We start from the raw sequence: 14841 nt of genomic DNA, 5'->3' as shown, positions 1-14841 counted from the left end.
TGAGGAAGCGACAGCCTCTTCTGAAGTTCAACCCTTGATTTAGAGCACAGTAGTCTGACTGAGGTTTATGTAAGTGTGAGTGTGTAATGTAATAGTGTAACTTGGAAACAATTCTCTAAACCCATAGGTAAATAGTGAAAATATCAAGCTCGATTAGTAGGTGTTGTTGTTGTTATTGTTATTATTATTACTATTATTATTGTTGTTGTTATTATTATTATTACTTGTGAGGTGTGGCTATGAAGCTGTTTATGTCTATTATTATTATTATTATTATTATTATTATTATTATTATTATTATTATTATTATTATTATTATTATTATTATTATGTACATAGTTATGCGCGACAGGTTGTCAGTACCGACTTTGTTTGGTATAAATCGTGGTTGTATCATTTATTAACTGTGTGCTGCATGATCTATCTTGTGTAATAGAACATGTGAGGTTATGTCACGATACTTCTGCTATATGTTTATTAATACAATTTTATTTACTGTAAGGAAATGTAATTAATAGTATATAATTTATTATTACCTGTAAATATGATGTAAAAATCTGATGTAATGTTGTGCAACACTGGGTAAAATTCCAGAACAACACGCCTTTGTCACTCGAGTTTTACAGAATGTTCTATTCATTTGTACATAGGTTATTGGAGACTCAAGAAGATACGAGGAAGCATGTTGCGTCATACTTTTTTGGAAGCCTGACCAGGCAAGGTATATAAAAGGACGGTCTTGGGTAATTGAGTTGAGTTGTTAAAGGGGGTGAATTTTTAAAATGAGCAATGTGTAGTATATCTCAAAAACTTAACATATTACAGAAGTGAAAATTTGTATTTTAAATCTCTTTTAAAAATAAAGTAAGATGTATTTTTGTTTTTGGGAAAAACCACCTGGGTGGGGGTGGGTAAAATGACTGAAAAAGGGTTGAATTGTTTTTATTACGATGGTGGTATCTCCAAAACTGAAGATATTACAGGCGTGACAATTGGTATTTGGAATCTCCTTTAAAAATAAAGAAAAATGTATTTCTTGTTTTTGGAAAAATCCCTTAAGGGGGGTTAAAATAAAATAGGATACTGGTATCTCCAAAACTGAAGATATTACAGACGTGAAAATTGGTTTTGGGAATCTCCCTTAAAAATAAAGAAACATGTATTTTTGTTTTCAGGAAAAACACTTAAGGGGGTGTTAAAATGACTGAGAAGGGGTTGAATTATTTATATTTGGATAATGGTATCTCCAAAATTGAAGATATTACATATGTGAAAATTGGTATTTGGAATCTTCTTTAAGAATAAAGAAACACGTATTCTTATTTTTGGAAAATTCACTTAAGGGGGTTGTAAAAAGGACTGAAAAGTGAGTTAAACCCTTTTTATAAGGATACTTATGTCTCCAAAGCTCAAGATGTTACAGACATGAAAATTTGTATTTGGAATATTCTTTAAAAATAGAGAAACAAGTATTCTTTTGTTTTCCGAAAATCCATTTCAGGGGTTGGGGTGGGTGAAAAGAACTGAAGAAAGTGTTGAAATATTTTTATGAGAATACTAATATATCAAGTACTAAAAATGTTACAGACGTGTACATTGGTATTTGGATCTCCTGTAAAAGTAAAGGAACACGCATAATTTGTCTTCTGAAAATCCACTTAAGGGGAAGTGTCAAATGGGGTGAATTTTTAAAATGAGTATATCTACAGTACAGTATATAAAAACTTACCACATATTACAGACATGAAAATGAGTATTTTCAAACTCTTTTAAAATTAAAGTAACACATATTTTTTTGTTTTCAGAAGAAAACACTTAAGAAGAGGGGTAAATTTACTGAAAAGGGGTTGAATTATTTTTATTAGGATGTTGCTATCTCCAAAACTGAAGATATTACAGATGTGAAAATTTGCACTTGGAATCTCCTTTAAAAATAAAGAAACACGTATTTTTGTTTTGGGAAAATTTACTTAAGTGGGTTGTAAAAAGGACCGAAAAGTGAGTTGAACTCTTTTTATGAGGATAATTATATCTCAATTACTGAAGATGACACAGACATGAAAATTTGTATTTGGAATCTCCCTTTAAAAATGAAACGTGTTCTTTTGTTTTAGGAGGATCCAATTGAGGGGGGAGATCAATTAATTGAAAAGTGAGTTGAATTCTTTGTTTGAGGATACTTATATCTCAAAAACGAAGGATGTTATGAACGACAAAAGTGGTATTTGGTATCTCCTTTAAAAATAAAGACATACATATTTTGTGGCAGGGGAGTGGAAGTGGAATCAACTTAATGGGGCATAAAAGGAGTTGAATTATTTTTATGAGCATACAAACGAGAAGTGGACTTAAAACAATACACCCCTAAGGGGGTTTTGTCTGGGGGTGAGGAATGATGGCAAAAATAAGCATTTATATGAAACCGTTTGAATTATGAAGTTAAAATTCCAAATGATATCCTAGATGTTAAATAACAGATGGTTTGAAACAAATTTAACTGCTCAGAGAGTTAAAATGGGGGTTAAGATCTGAAAACAAATATGTTCATTCCTTCCTCCAAAATGGTTCAACGTACAAAGACAAAATTCCAATTCCAAATCCTAGGTGTGAAATAGGAAATATTTTTTAATGTTCCAACTCTAAAGTTTTAAATGAGGTTAGCTCCGTAAGAAAAATGATTCATCCCTCCAAAGCTGTTTGACGTACAAAGTTGTAATTTTACTAGAAGGGTGTTCTTTTATGTCCCAGGTGTAAAATATCGTATACTTCAAAATATTTCTCCCCTATGGGGTTTAGATGGTGGTTGACCCTCCGAAACCCTTTCAGGCACTAACTTATTTTTTCATGAAAGTTGGTCTTCTGTACTCTAGATGTTAATAAATATTTAAAAACATTCTCCCGTTAAAAAGTATTCATTCCTCCATTACTGTTCCACGTACAAAATCAAAATTTCACAGGTTGTCGCTTTTACATCCCAGATTTTGAATAAAATAGGGTTTTAAACATTCAAGTTCTTCCATATGGGGTTCAAATGAATGTTAGATCAGAAAATAAATAGTTTAAAACATTCGTATTCTTCCGTATGGGGTTCAAATGAATGTTAGATCAGAAAATAATCATTCCCCCAAAAACGTTTGACGTATGAACTGAGGGCGTATTTTACAGGCTTAGCTGACAGTGAACTCTCCAAAATATAAAACTTTTGAATAATTATTTTCGGTTTAAAGCTGTAGTGAAGCACGGGTATCTTGCTAGTGTATATAATTTATAAATAAAACAGTGTACACAATTGACAACATCTCGCATGTGCGTCTTTTGTGAATACGATAAGGTAGTACCTTGGGTACTAGTTGATCGTATGTATATACAGCTACCATTAGCCTTCTCGAAGTTATTGCAAAATCCATGCAGCTGAATATTTGTGACAGGACCATCAACCAGAACTAGATGTTCAATTTGAATCTTTTCAATGGAAGGCAACTGATAATACAATGTTTCCCAAACACATGTCATTTCCAGATACAAAGGTTCATCCCACATTGTCTGTTTTTGCCACAACTATTGAAGAAATATTTTGCCCAAAATTATCACTGGATTAATGAGTCCCAAGGGATCAAAGATACAGGATATTGTAGTGAGACCACTGCATTTAGAAAATGGTGGAGCGTGGAGATTTGGCTGAACATTATTAACTATCTGAATGTTATCAGATGCTGGATGCCATAACAAACCTAATGTCTGTACATTTTTCACAGTTGAGCCACAAGGGAAGTCGAGTCTCTTGATATTCCAGAGGAAAATTATAAAGAATTGCTGGATGTTTACTACACCATTTTTAAATTTTGAAGTGAAAACCCACTCTTTCTTAACAATTCTATCAAGTCCTGTTGCATGAGGAGAGCTTCCTTTTAGAGTTTGTGATCCAGACATAGTCATCAACATAAAATTCGTTTAATAGCATTTCAGATGCTCTGGGAAATTTACAAGCGGCTTCCACTGCAATCTGATGAAGACATCGTGTTGCAAGGAATGGGGCACTTGCCATACCGTAGGTAACAGTCTTGAGCTACTAACGTTGTTTTATTGTTCTAGGAACATGTTGGCAAGACTCTATGGAATAGTGATCCACAAACAAATGCTTATCATAGAAAAGACACTTTAAATAATCCCTGAAATGAATTTGAGAGTTGCCACTAATAATGTGAGCGTTCGTTCGTACCCCTTATGTTTCTGTGTAGATGACCCGTGACGAAAATAAAGGGCATATGTTTTCACTTGTAATCCAACAAACTCTACAGTTTCCTTGTAATTTACTTCATCTGTCCTTAAATCTTCTACTTTGCGGGTTCCAAATGTTCTAATGACATATCCAGGTGGAGCATTTTCAAAATCAAGTTTCGAGCTCAACCAAGGGCTTTGCATCATAGTTGGTAAGGGATGCATTCATTGAGACTAAAAATGCCAGAGTAAGCTACCAGTATCTGTAGAGAGTAATAAGGCATTATCGCCAAATACTTTCAAAACTTGAAAGATGAAGTGATATCTAATTATGCAAATTCTAAAATCACAAATCCTGACTGTACAGGTTTATTTAAATGAACCTCTGTATTTTCAAACTCACAAATGTAGTACTCATCAATTTTTAGGAATTTTTTTGTATTGAACCCTTGAACCTACCATTCCATTGTCAGTTGTCAGCCTCGGCTGCTTCGGTGCAACAATATTGATTCTTAGATCTTGGGGTTGTGTAGGATTCTTTTCTGTCACTTCATTGACCGTTCAACAGAGTTCAGAGGGGAGCATAATTACTTCAAATGAGGAGCAAAAAATGTGCTTACTAAAAATTTTATTGAACGAAATCATGACAATCATATTTACTGGATAACCAAAAAAAAAGAGCCAATTAAATTTATCACAAAATGTTATAAATCAGTCACATTGCATAACGAGAAGGGCTAAAGTATCTTGAAATTATTTACATTAGTGTCTTCCCAAGTTTAAAAACACAATATGAAATTAGTCGATGGCAAAATCAGAAAAGGAACAGAAAACTTGAATATCGGCCAACATTGACTCGAACGATAACTATGAGTTAACCCACATAATCCATGGAAAATCTGACCCTCAACAAATAGAATTCCAGATTTGCATTTAATTAAGGTTATCCACCAGTCAAATATCCTCTCGGATACTGAAACATCTCCCGAATGGATCCTTAATCAAACCAAATTAATTAGCAGTTGCTCTGGATAAGTTGCAAAATATTATTTGAAAGCATGGTGTTTATTACAAGTTAACAGCAATTAACACAATCTGAAATAAAATCACAACATATGTTGTCATCTCATGACACCATTAAGTTATAGATAAATCCTGATGCTGAAACATGCATCTTTGAATGCCATCTTTGAATTGTCGTACCCACTTATGCACTTTGCTTTCACTCATAACAGTATCACCGCACACTTCGCAAATCTGTCGATGAATTTCTGCAGCAGACAGGTTCCTTGCTGACATAAACCGTATCACTGACCGAACCTCACACGCAGCGGGCGAGTTGATAGTCTTAAACATTTTGAAAGCACAGAACAGAACCGTACACGTTAGCTACAGAGCTGAAACTGAGCACAGTTGTTCCCGAGACATGCCAGTACACGACACATGAGCTCGTTGCGATATGCGCGCGAACTACTAGTGTGTACAACAAAACAGACCTTACTTAAAAAACACGCTTCGTATAACATGCCATTGTGTCTGAATCGATATCTCAATTGGTTTAGAAGACAGCAAATTTCTTGCATGGACGTATCCAGATTGTATGAGTCAACCTGTCCTTGAACCCATGGCGGCTGTGCGATGAAGAAGGCATCATTGTGACAGGTTGAATACTTGCTCCTGCGAGACTTTGTTATTATTATTACCAAAAGTACACTTCCTAATACCCTATATATTATTTATGACGTATTTTATTTAAGAAATACTTGATGTACGGTCAATCGTGGAACAATGTATATAAAGACCTATGAAACTTAGAACCTTGTATATATGCTATGCATCAATAAATAAAATAGTATCCAAAAGTTAAAAAACCAACCTTTGTGTTCAGCGCTTTCTTTGATGTGTAGACATGGTTAGAGATACCAGGGTCTTTGATATAGTGGAGTGACTATATCTCCAATAATATGTGCGAGGTTATAAGGAGCGTGTGATCTACTAGTTGATGATTTTCCATCGAGGTTGAAGAGTCCGACGAGGTAATGTGTCCCGTTTGTTTAGTTGTCCATCAAGAATATTCCGGCGAGGCAGTGTTGTGTACCTCAAAAAGTATTGTTTTGAGTAAATAGAGGCCTATTTGTATATTTGCATTTTACATATCCTCTGCATATCATTTAAAGGGATAAATTGACGGATAGAAATGCAGGATCATCAGAAATAGCCTGAGACCTATAAAAAAAAGGGCAGATGTGATGTTTGTATTATTATGTCATAGCTGAAATAGGAAAGTTGACGGGTTTGAAGTAATTTTGTTGCCAGCATGTGTGAACAAGTTTTGTTGAATGACGTGTGAGGGAAATTGTACCATATGTGATTATGTGAAAGGGTTGACATGTTTTACAGGTTGTGTGCACATTAATGTTGTGATTACGGATTTCATTTTGCCATGTAAATATTGTGTGCATGGTTATTGAAGTCCACGTGTTTGGGAATAACTTGAGTTTATTTATGCATGTGTTATTTAAGTAAATGCATGAATCCATTCAGAAATTTGAGTAACAGACGTTTACACAAGGATGGCCACAATTAAGTGATGAACATGTACAGACTGTGTCCACATTAGTGGAGATGGACTGAAACATAACAACTCGTGAATTAGCGCAAGATACAGTACTGGTGCATTGGACTGTGCTTCGCATCCTGAAGGATTGCCTGAACAGCCGGAAAATTATGTCCAACTGGAATGCAAAAATAGAGGTTTCAAACATTGTTATCCAGAGATACACACATAGGTACTGACTGTACAGATCTTACCTAAATTCTCTGCTCCCCAAATTTCGAGACCAGGATCAAATGCACCAAGCTGTATAAACCAATCCTTGTCAATCAGGAACAATCCACCAGCAATGACAGGACTCCTAGAACATTGAAAGGTATTTCTGATAGAATAGTCCACGCAAGATACTTGCTACCTAAATCTGATACTTTCCTATTTACAGCAGATCATTATATAAGATTATAACACTGTTGATTAATTGGTATGGAAGGGGAAAATTACACATAAGATGAAAATAAGGGGAAGTATAATGTTTATGAAGTTAACAGCAAGGAACTATCCAAAACATATCAACTAAAATGGTTTCAAATTTGTAACATACTTTCTACTTAATGCCATGCTTCCAGTTACCTTAGACAAATACAGTAGAGACAATACGTGACACTCAGAGAGATATCGAGGGACAGCTATTACAGCTCTCTCTAGCGGGTAGACCTGAGAACTACTGATTCTGTCATAAGAGCACGGTGTATTTGTGTGTGAAGTTTTTGGTGTTATTTATGCATTTTCAGTGAGTTGACATAATTAAATAGTAGCATGTGTCATTCCTTGATATCTCCTCTCAACATGAGGGAAAAGGTATGCGCTGTGTTTGGCTGCAGTAACTATGAAGTAGAGAAGAATGCGCAGTCTTTCTTTTGCTTCTCTCGTGACAAGAAAATGTAAGTAATATTGTGTTTGCATATATATTCTTCCAGTGGCAAAGAGATTGTTGTAGTACTTCATAACCTTCTGACCTGCTCAACCCATATTTTAACTGGCTTAAAATATAATACGCATATTTTATTGTATAGTGCAGCAGTTAACCTTCAATACCGATGTGTTGTTGTAGGTGTGATTTGTGGGTTTTGAAATGTCACAGAAGTGATTTGGATAAGATGTACAAGAAAGAAGGGACATTATGCTTATATAAGAATTATAAGATCTGTTCAGATCATTTCCATGCCAGTGACTTAAGAAGTCCTCGACTATACAGCCAAGGGTATGTTACCTAATTGAACGTAAATATTCCTCAAAGCATCACTATCGACATTTTCATACTTTTCTTTCTTTTATCCCTCTTCTCAGATTAAAGCCGGGATTTTACAGATTTTCTTTCTGTTAGTAGGCTTCATGTTAAGAGGAAAATTGTCCAGCTTTTAAATGTTAATTCATTGCATCATGTGTGTAAGGAATGTGCCAATATTTTTATTGACAAGTGTCTTAATGTGATGATACAATGTTTTTTAAATGAGAAAAAAGACAAATCTAACCATAAAAGTTCAGGCAGGAATGCTGAAGCAAAAAAAGTACATAAATGAAAGATCAAGCCATTTCACAGCAGTCCATTCACATCTTGTTTATATGCCTAATTTCAGTCTTTAAATAATAACCTTTTAAATAATTCTTCATTCATTTATCCAGAATTGCTTTAGCAACTTTGAAGTTAATATCTCAATAATACTTTCTTTCTAGATGGTAATTTATTTATCCATTTTCATATATGCATTTCCATTGATATTTGAATTTAGCGTGACTTTTCAGGTCAAGTCACTAGGAGCGCTACCGTCGAATTGTCTCCCATTTTAACAAGGCTAAATCCATAAGTGTTGTGTATTTTTTCTACTGTATTTGCCTTAGATTACTACAGAAACAGCTAATGGAAGGGAAACAAAAATGTTACAAACATCAGGTGAAGAAACCTAGGAACATATACACTAATAAACACTTGACAGGTCAAAGTGGGAAGAAGGTGCATCAGGAAGAAGAGACGAGGAAAACATCAAAACACAAGAGGACAAGAACAAACTCCACACACTGTCAACTTCATACGGATGGGCCCACTCCTCATCAGTTCCACTTCTTCCATTTCATCTTCCCTCAGTCTCCAACAAGCTCACTTCTGCTTCCCACCTTGGTCAAAAGGATGAGCATCTAAACTCATGAGGGGGATACACATTCTTAACAGGTCTTCTGTTTTGATGTGGAAACTGTAGTTTAAGAAGAAGTTGGGTGAGGAGAAAGTAACTAATAAATGCAGATAAAATATGTTTGTGTTTGCTCTAGCTTTCCTTCTTCCTTCTGTCTTGAATGCTCCACAATTCACTTTCAAAGTACTTGAGTATTTAACAACTTCATTATCTTTGTCTTCTATTTTTATAGCTTCTTTCCTTCTCTCTCTTGATATCCTATTATAATCACAATTATCTTACTTTTCTCCACAAGGAATCTCAATTTTCAACCACTTCTTGTTTACTGTACCAAGTGGTTCTTACACTTTTCTGTCATATTTTCCCCAAATCATAAAATTCTCAGCAAATAACATTATATTAATTTTTCTTACCTTTTTTCTTTTGCTACTTTCATGTTATTCGTCATCAGTCATCACTATTATAAACTGCAAAGATGACAATATACTTCTCAGTCTCAGTCTGGTTTCATATTTTAAACTATCCTATTTTGTCCAAATATTGTGTCTTGGCACAATTGTAGCATTAAATACAATGCATTGCTTCTACAACTACACCCAGGCCTTAGTGACTTCTACCCTAACAGTCAGAATCACAGACTTCTCAGTCTGAGCGAGTTGGTCATGCTGTTAGGGGTATGCAGCTCTCGTTCGGCTCCATGGCTGGCCTTTGGTCACAGGGGTCCCGGGTTCGATTCCTGGCAGGGTCAGGAATTCTAACCTGAATTGGTTAATTTCACTGGCACGGGGGCTGGGTGTATGTGTTGTCTTCATCATCATTTCATCCTCATCATGACGCGCAGGTCGCCTACGGGAGTCAAATCAAAAGACCTGCATCTGGCGAGCCGAACTTGTCCTTGGACACTCCCGGCACTAAAAGCCACACGCCATTTTGTTTTAGCTAAGAGCTTGCATTCGGGAGACAGTGGGTTCAAATGCCACTGTTAGCAGCCCTGAAAATGGTTTTCCATGGTTTCCCACTTTTTCACCAAGCAAATGCTGTGGCTGTACCTTAATTAAGGCCAAGGCTGGTTCCTTCTCGCTCCTACCCTTTCCCTACCCCATTGTCGCCATAAAACCTATCTGTGTCGGTATGATGTAAAGTCAATTGTAAAGACTTCTTAGATGTTCATTAGTTTACAAACTGCGACATGAAAACAGGAGTTGATACTATGAGCGTCTTTATAAATCGTGGGTAAATCCATGGTACTTCATTGCTGAGTGTATTCAAGATAACAGGAGAGGCCTAAACTAACTTCACATTATTATTTTATAGGTATCTGTATATCTTTGAAAGGGTAATGCCTTTCATGACATTTAACATTGACATTTGTTAGACCCCTTTACACAACAAGCAAGATATTTGGTCATAAACAGTGTGGTAAGAAAGTAACTTTACACTTACAAAGGTAACCCTTGATATTGAATGCTCCGAACTGCATGAAAACATGTTTAGAATATAGATCGCTCATCGCAAAATCAGTGGTCTTTGACTTTTCTACAAGAAACTCAGAAGTTGCCTGCTAGCACCAGTGGCATGTTGTATCTCTTTGTCAGAGAGAAAATAGTATTTACTTGTAGTAAGAGTTACCATGGATCAGCCAACATGCGTACACGAGTCATCTGTTGCATTAAACCTGAACAAACAGCATTTGAAAACCAGCTTTACAGCATCGGATCTCATCGGACCTTGGCAGCCATTGGGTTAAAAAATATTGATGATAGCATACTGGAGAATAATTATGATGACTATTACAATCATGGCTTCAACTCCTATAGCAATCTAATGTGCTGCTATAATTGCATTGGAAGTAAATTAAATTGCAAATTATTTTAAATTATGTGACTAGCAAATGCCAAAGAGGCATTCACTTGAAAGGAAACAGGCTGTTATAATTCCAAACTTATAAATAGCACGTAATGTCACAATCTGATTAAAAAAGAAATAGCTTCCACTATTCAAAAAAAAAAAGTTTTCAAGGTTGAATGGATCTACAGAGCTCACTATTGGCATCTGCAAGGGTGGGCACTAGAAGCATCTAAAATGGTTGGCCTGGACAAATTAAAAAATTTTCAATTACTTTTATCAACAATGTTAACACTGAATATGGCATTTCATCCAGGCATATTACTATACTGCCACATGTAAGGACATAGAAGAAGATAGCAGCATACATCAGAAGTCACAAGAGTTTATGGAGTAAGCAAACTTATTTACTGTATATGAAAGGAGAATGTGGACAAAGAACATGTTTCGGAACATTGACCAAAGTCAATTTCATTTCTTCAATGTGAAAAATATATCACAGAGGAGAGAAAACTGCAGCTTGTTTCTTGTAGTCTGTACATAGATCTACACACAGTTATACAACAGATGTGGCTTTGTCAATGAGCAAGATAATGGGATTCATCATCATCATCATCATCATCATCATCATCAATATCCCACTCCAGTCGCCCGGGTGTGGTTAACAAGCCTCCTCCACTCCTTTCTGTACTTTCACTTTTACTGCTCCATTACTTCTGCCACATCCAATCCAGCTTCTCTAATGTCCATCCAAATCGATCCATCCACCTTCTTCTCGGTCTTCCAACTGATCTTTTTCCCTTAACTTTTCTTTCCAATTCCCTTCTTGCTACCCATTCCATTCCCATTCTTTTTACATGTCCAAACTATCTCAGTTTTGCTTTTAGTATGTTCTGTACTAACAGTTCTATATTTAGCTCTTCTCTGATTTTAATATTTTGAATTCTATCTCTTCTTGTCTTTTTAACCGATGTTCTTAAAAATTTCATTTCTACTGCTTGGATCTTATTACCTTATCTCTTATTAGTTACCAGCGTTTCTAGTCCATATGTTACAATTGGTATGAAATACTGTTTATATAATGTTAATTTCATTCTCTTAGTTACTTCGTCATCCCATAAAAGCTCTTTGACTTGATAAAATATTGTAACTTTACTTACAAGGGGGCATTCCCTACTCGTCACCACCGAATTCACTCAAATTTATAGAACATGCAGGGCTTGGCTAGAAAGGAAAGTACCCGAAGTGGGAAATCCAGATGGCCAAGCACATAGAAAATAAAAATAAAAATGTTGACGCTGCTCTCGCACCGTATAAGCCACTTACGTTAACCCGCACGCCGAGCAGTAGTTGGGGTAGAGGTAAGGACTGGGACTAGTAAATCGATGGTCGTGGGTTCGACACCCCATGTGGAGACTTTTTCTCTATTGAGACGTTGAAACAATGATATGGTTGTAAAAATGCGGCATTTATGATTTGTGCTAGATGCAGAAATAATTATTGTTTCCCCTGTTTCTACGATAAATATCATCCCGACACATTTAAAACATCAAATGTCAATGAATAAAGTTTTGAATTTTCACGTACAAAGTCTTTTCGTACGCGGTTTAATTACAATCCCTTGTTGACAAGTCTGACAATGAAATCCCAATTTTTTACCTTTTCTATGCCTTTTGAGTATAAATAAATAAGTAAATAAAATGAATTATTCACCTCTTTGCTTAATTGGAAAATAAATAATATGAAAGTTGAGAGGAAAAAAAGAACGAAGTCTCCACACGAGAAGTCGAACCCACGACCATCGATTTACTAGTCCCAGCTCTTCCCACTACCCCAACTACCGCTCGGCATGCAGGTTAACGTAAGCGGCTTATGCGGTGTGAGAGCCGCGTCAACATTTTTATTTTTATTTTTATTTTTATTTTTATTTTTATTTTTATTTTTATTTTTATTTTCTATGTGCTTGGCCATCTGGAGTTCCCACTTCGGGTACTTTCATTTCTAGCCAAGACCTGCATGTTCTATAAATTTGAGCAAAATCGGTGGTGACGAGTAGGGAATGCCCCCTTGTTAGCCTGTTATTATTTTCAATGTTGATTCCATTAATAATGCTACCCAGATATGTAAACTGTTCTACATTCTCTAGACATTCTCCAACTATGTTCACCTGGCTTATCTTTTTCTCTTTTTCACAGTGCATGACTACAGTTTTCTTTTTACTAATTACCAGTACCATTACAAAATCCTTCAGATTTTCATTCCAAATGTCCAGTCTCCTTTGTACATCCTTTTCTCCCTTTCCCCAAATCACCATATCATCTGCAAATACCAAAGCATTCAGTTCATCATTACTGATACTCTGTTTTACTCATTTTATGATCTGATCCATCAATGTAATAAACAATAATGGCAACAGTGCACTTCTTTGCTTGAGACTTTTTTTGTGTGTATAAAATGTTTCAGTCACCATTCCCCACTTGTACACTGCTTTTACTCTCATGCTACACCATTTTTATCCTGTTAATTAATGATTTTGGTACATTCCTTTTCAGTAGGCATTCCCATACATGTTTTCTCTTAACTGTATCATAAGCTTTTTCCAAATTCAAAAATACGAATATGATTTCCTCTTTCCTTTCCAGATGTTTTTCCATTATCGTTCACACTGTAAATATCAAGTCTGTTGATTTTCCATTTGGTCTAAAGCCATATTGTTCTTCCTCTAACTGTGTTTCTCTTATATCCCTCAGTCTTTTGTCTATGACGTTATAGGGTTATACCTCTTTAATTTTCACATTTCTTCCTATTCCCTTTTTTTTAAACAGAGGTACAATGCTTCCTTATTGCCATTCTTCAGGTATCCTTTTATCCTTCCACATGGCATTGAGGGCTCTGTATGGCCACTGTAGTCCAATGCTTCCTGCTGCCTTAATCACATCATCATTGAATTTGCCTTTTCCACTTGCTTTACCTTTGGTCATTGCTTTCACTGCCCTTTCAAGTTCCAATCATGTTATTGGGTTCTCTTCTTTTTCTCCGTCTATTATTTCCATTTTCTTATCTCAAAATACCTTATCTTACCTTATCTAATTTCAAAATACTTTGCCATCACCTTCTGAAGACCCTTTTCGCCATGTACTATGGATCCATCTTCTCTCTCTAATGCCTTGATTTTTTTATTTATTCTTTTCGAATTTATTACTCTGTATAATAGTTTCTGATTTCCTCGACTATGTTGCTCAATTTTGTTGGTAAACTCTCCCCAACATTTCTCCTTTTCTTCCTTGATACACCTCTTTACTTGTAGTTTCAATCTTTTGTATTCCACATGTAACCTTTCTATCTTATTCTCATCCCTCTGATACATTTTTTGGTTTTCCTTATCCATTTCTTTCTTCACCTTGTTCCTTTCTTTCATTTCTTTTTTTTATTTTGTCTGTCAACCACCATGTCTCCTTTCCCTTAACCTTTGCAGACTCTAAAGGTACTATATGCCTTATGCTTTTCAACTAAGTTATTCATGATGCTAGAAAATTGAAGACATTTCCATGAGTGTCCAGATTTGTGGCCTTTCACAAAAAAATTATCTCAGATGTCAATGAAACCTCAGAGGTTTGAAAATTATTTCATGATGCCTTGTTTTATCTGTACAGATGATGATAAAACATTTTCTGAGTCAGTACAGTTAATAACATATTTACATCCTGACACTTACGAGGGAACGGTACGATATCGGACGGTGAATTTCAATGTTTTTTTTTTACACATTGTTGAAGGTCTTTTTCATTTGAAACAGGTAGTGAGGGGGGGGGGGTCTAATTTTTCGCTAGTCCTTTCTAAGTGGAGTTTGGGAGTTCAAAGTGTGCAATGTATGTCCTGAACTGTACAGTAAATGCCAGTACAAGACAGCACTCACAGCAAGCGGCTACCTTGTCTCGCCTTCCCTCTACGCGCGTTCCATTCTCTTCTATCCCCCACCACATACGGCTGCCTTCTGTTGCATATGCAGGACAGAAGTTAAGACTGTCTTATTTA

The 14841-nt window shown here is 35.6% G+C and overlaps 1 protein-coding gene across 1 annotated transcript in view; it reads right to left on the bottom strand.

Annotated features, from left to right (window-relative positions):
• LOC136863674 (polypeptide N-acetylgalactosaminyltransferase 16) overlaps window positions 1-14841 on the bottom strand; it is a 249248-nt gene that overhangs the window by 71184 nt on the left and 163223 nt on the right. Inside the window, exon 10 of the mRNA XM_068226032.1 lies at window positions 7030-7133. Coding sequence (XP_068082133.1) covers window positions 7030-7133 — 104 coding nt within the window. The remainder of the gene's footprint in view (window positions 1-7029; window positions 7134-14841) is intronic.

Source organism: Anabrus simplex, chromosome 2 (genome assembly GCF_040414725.1).
Source record: "Anabrus simplex isolate iqAnaSimp1 chromosome 2, ASM4041472v1, whole genome shotgun sequence".
Lineage (NCBI taxonomy): Eukaryota > Metazoa > Arthropoda > Insecta > Orthoptera > Tettigoniidae > Anabrus > Anabrus simplex.
The sequence above is the reverse complement of the archived record's forward strand: the minus strand, read 5'-3'. Positions and strand labels throughout refer to the sequence as shown.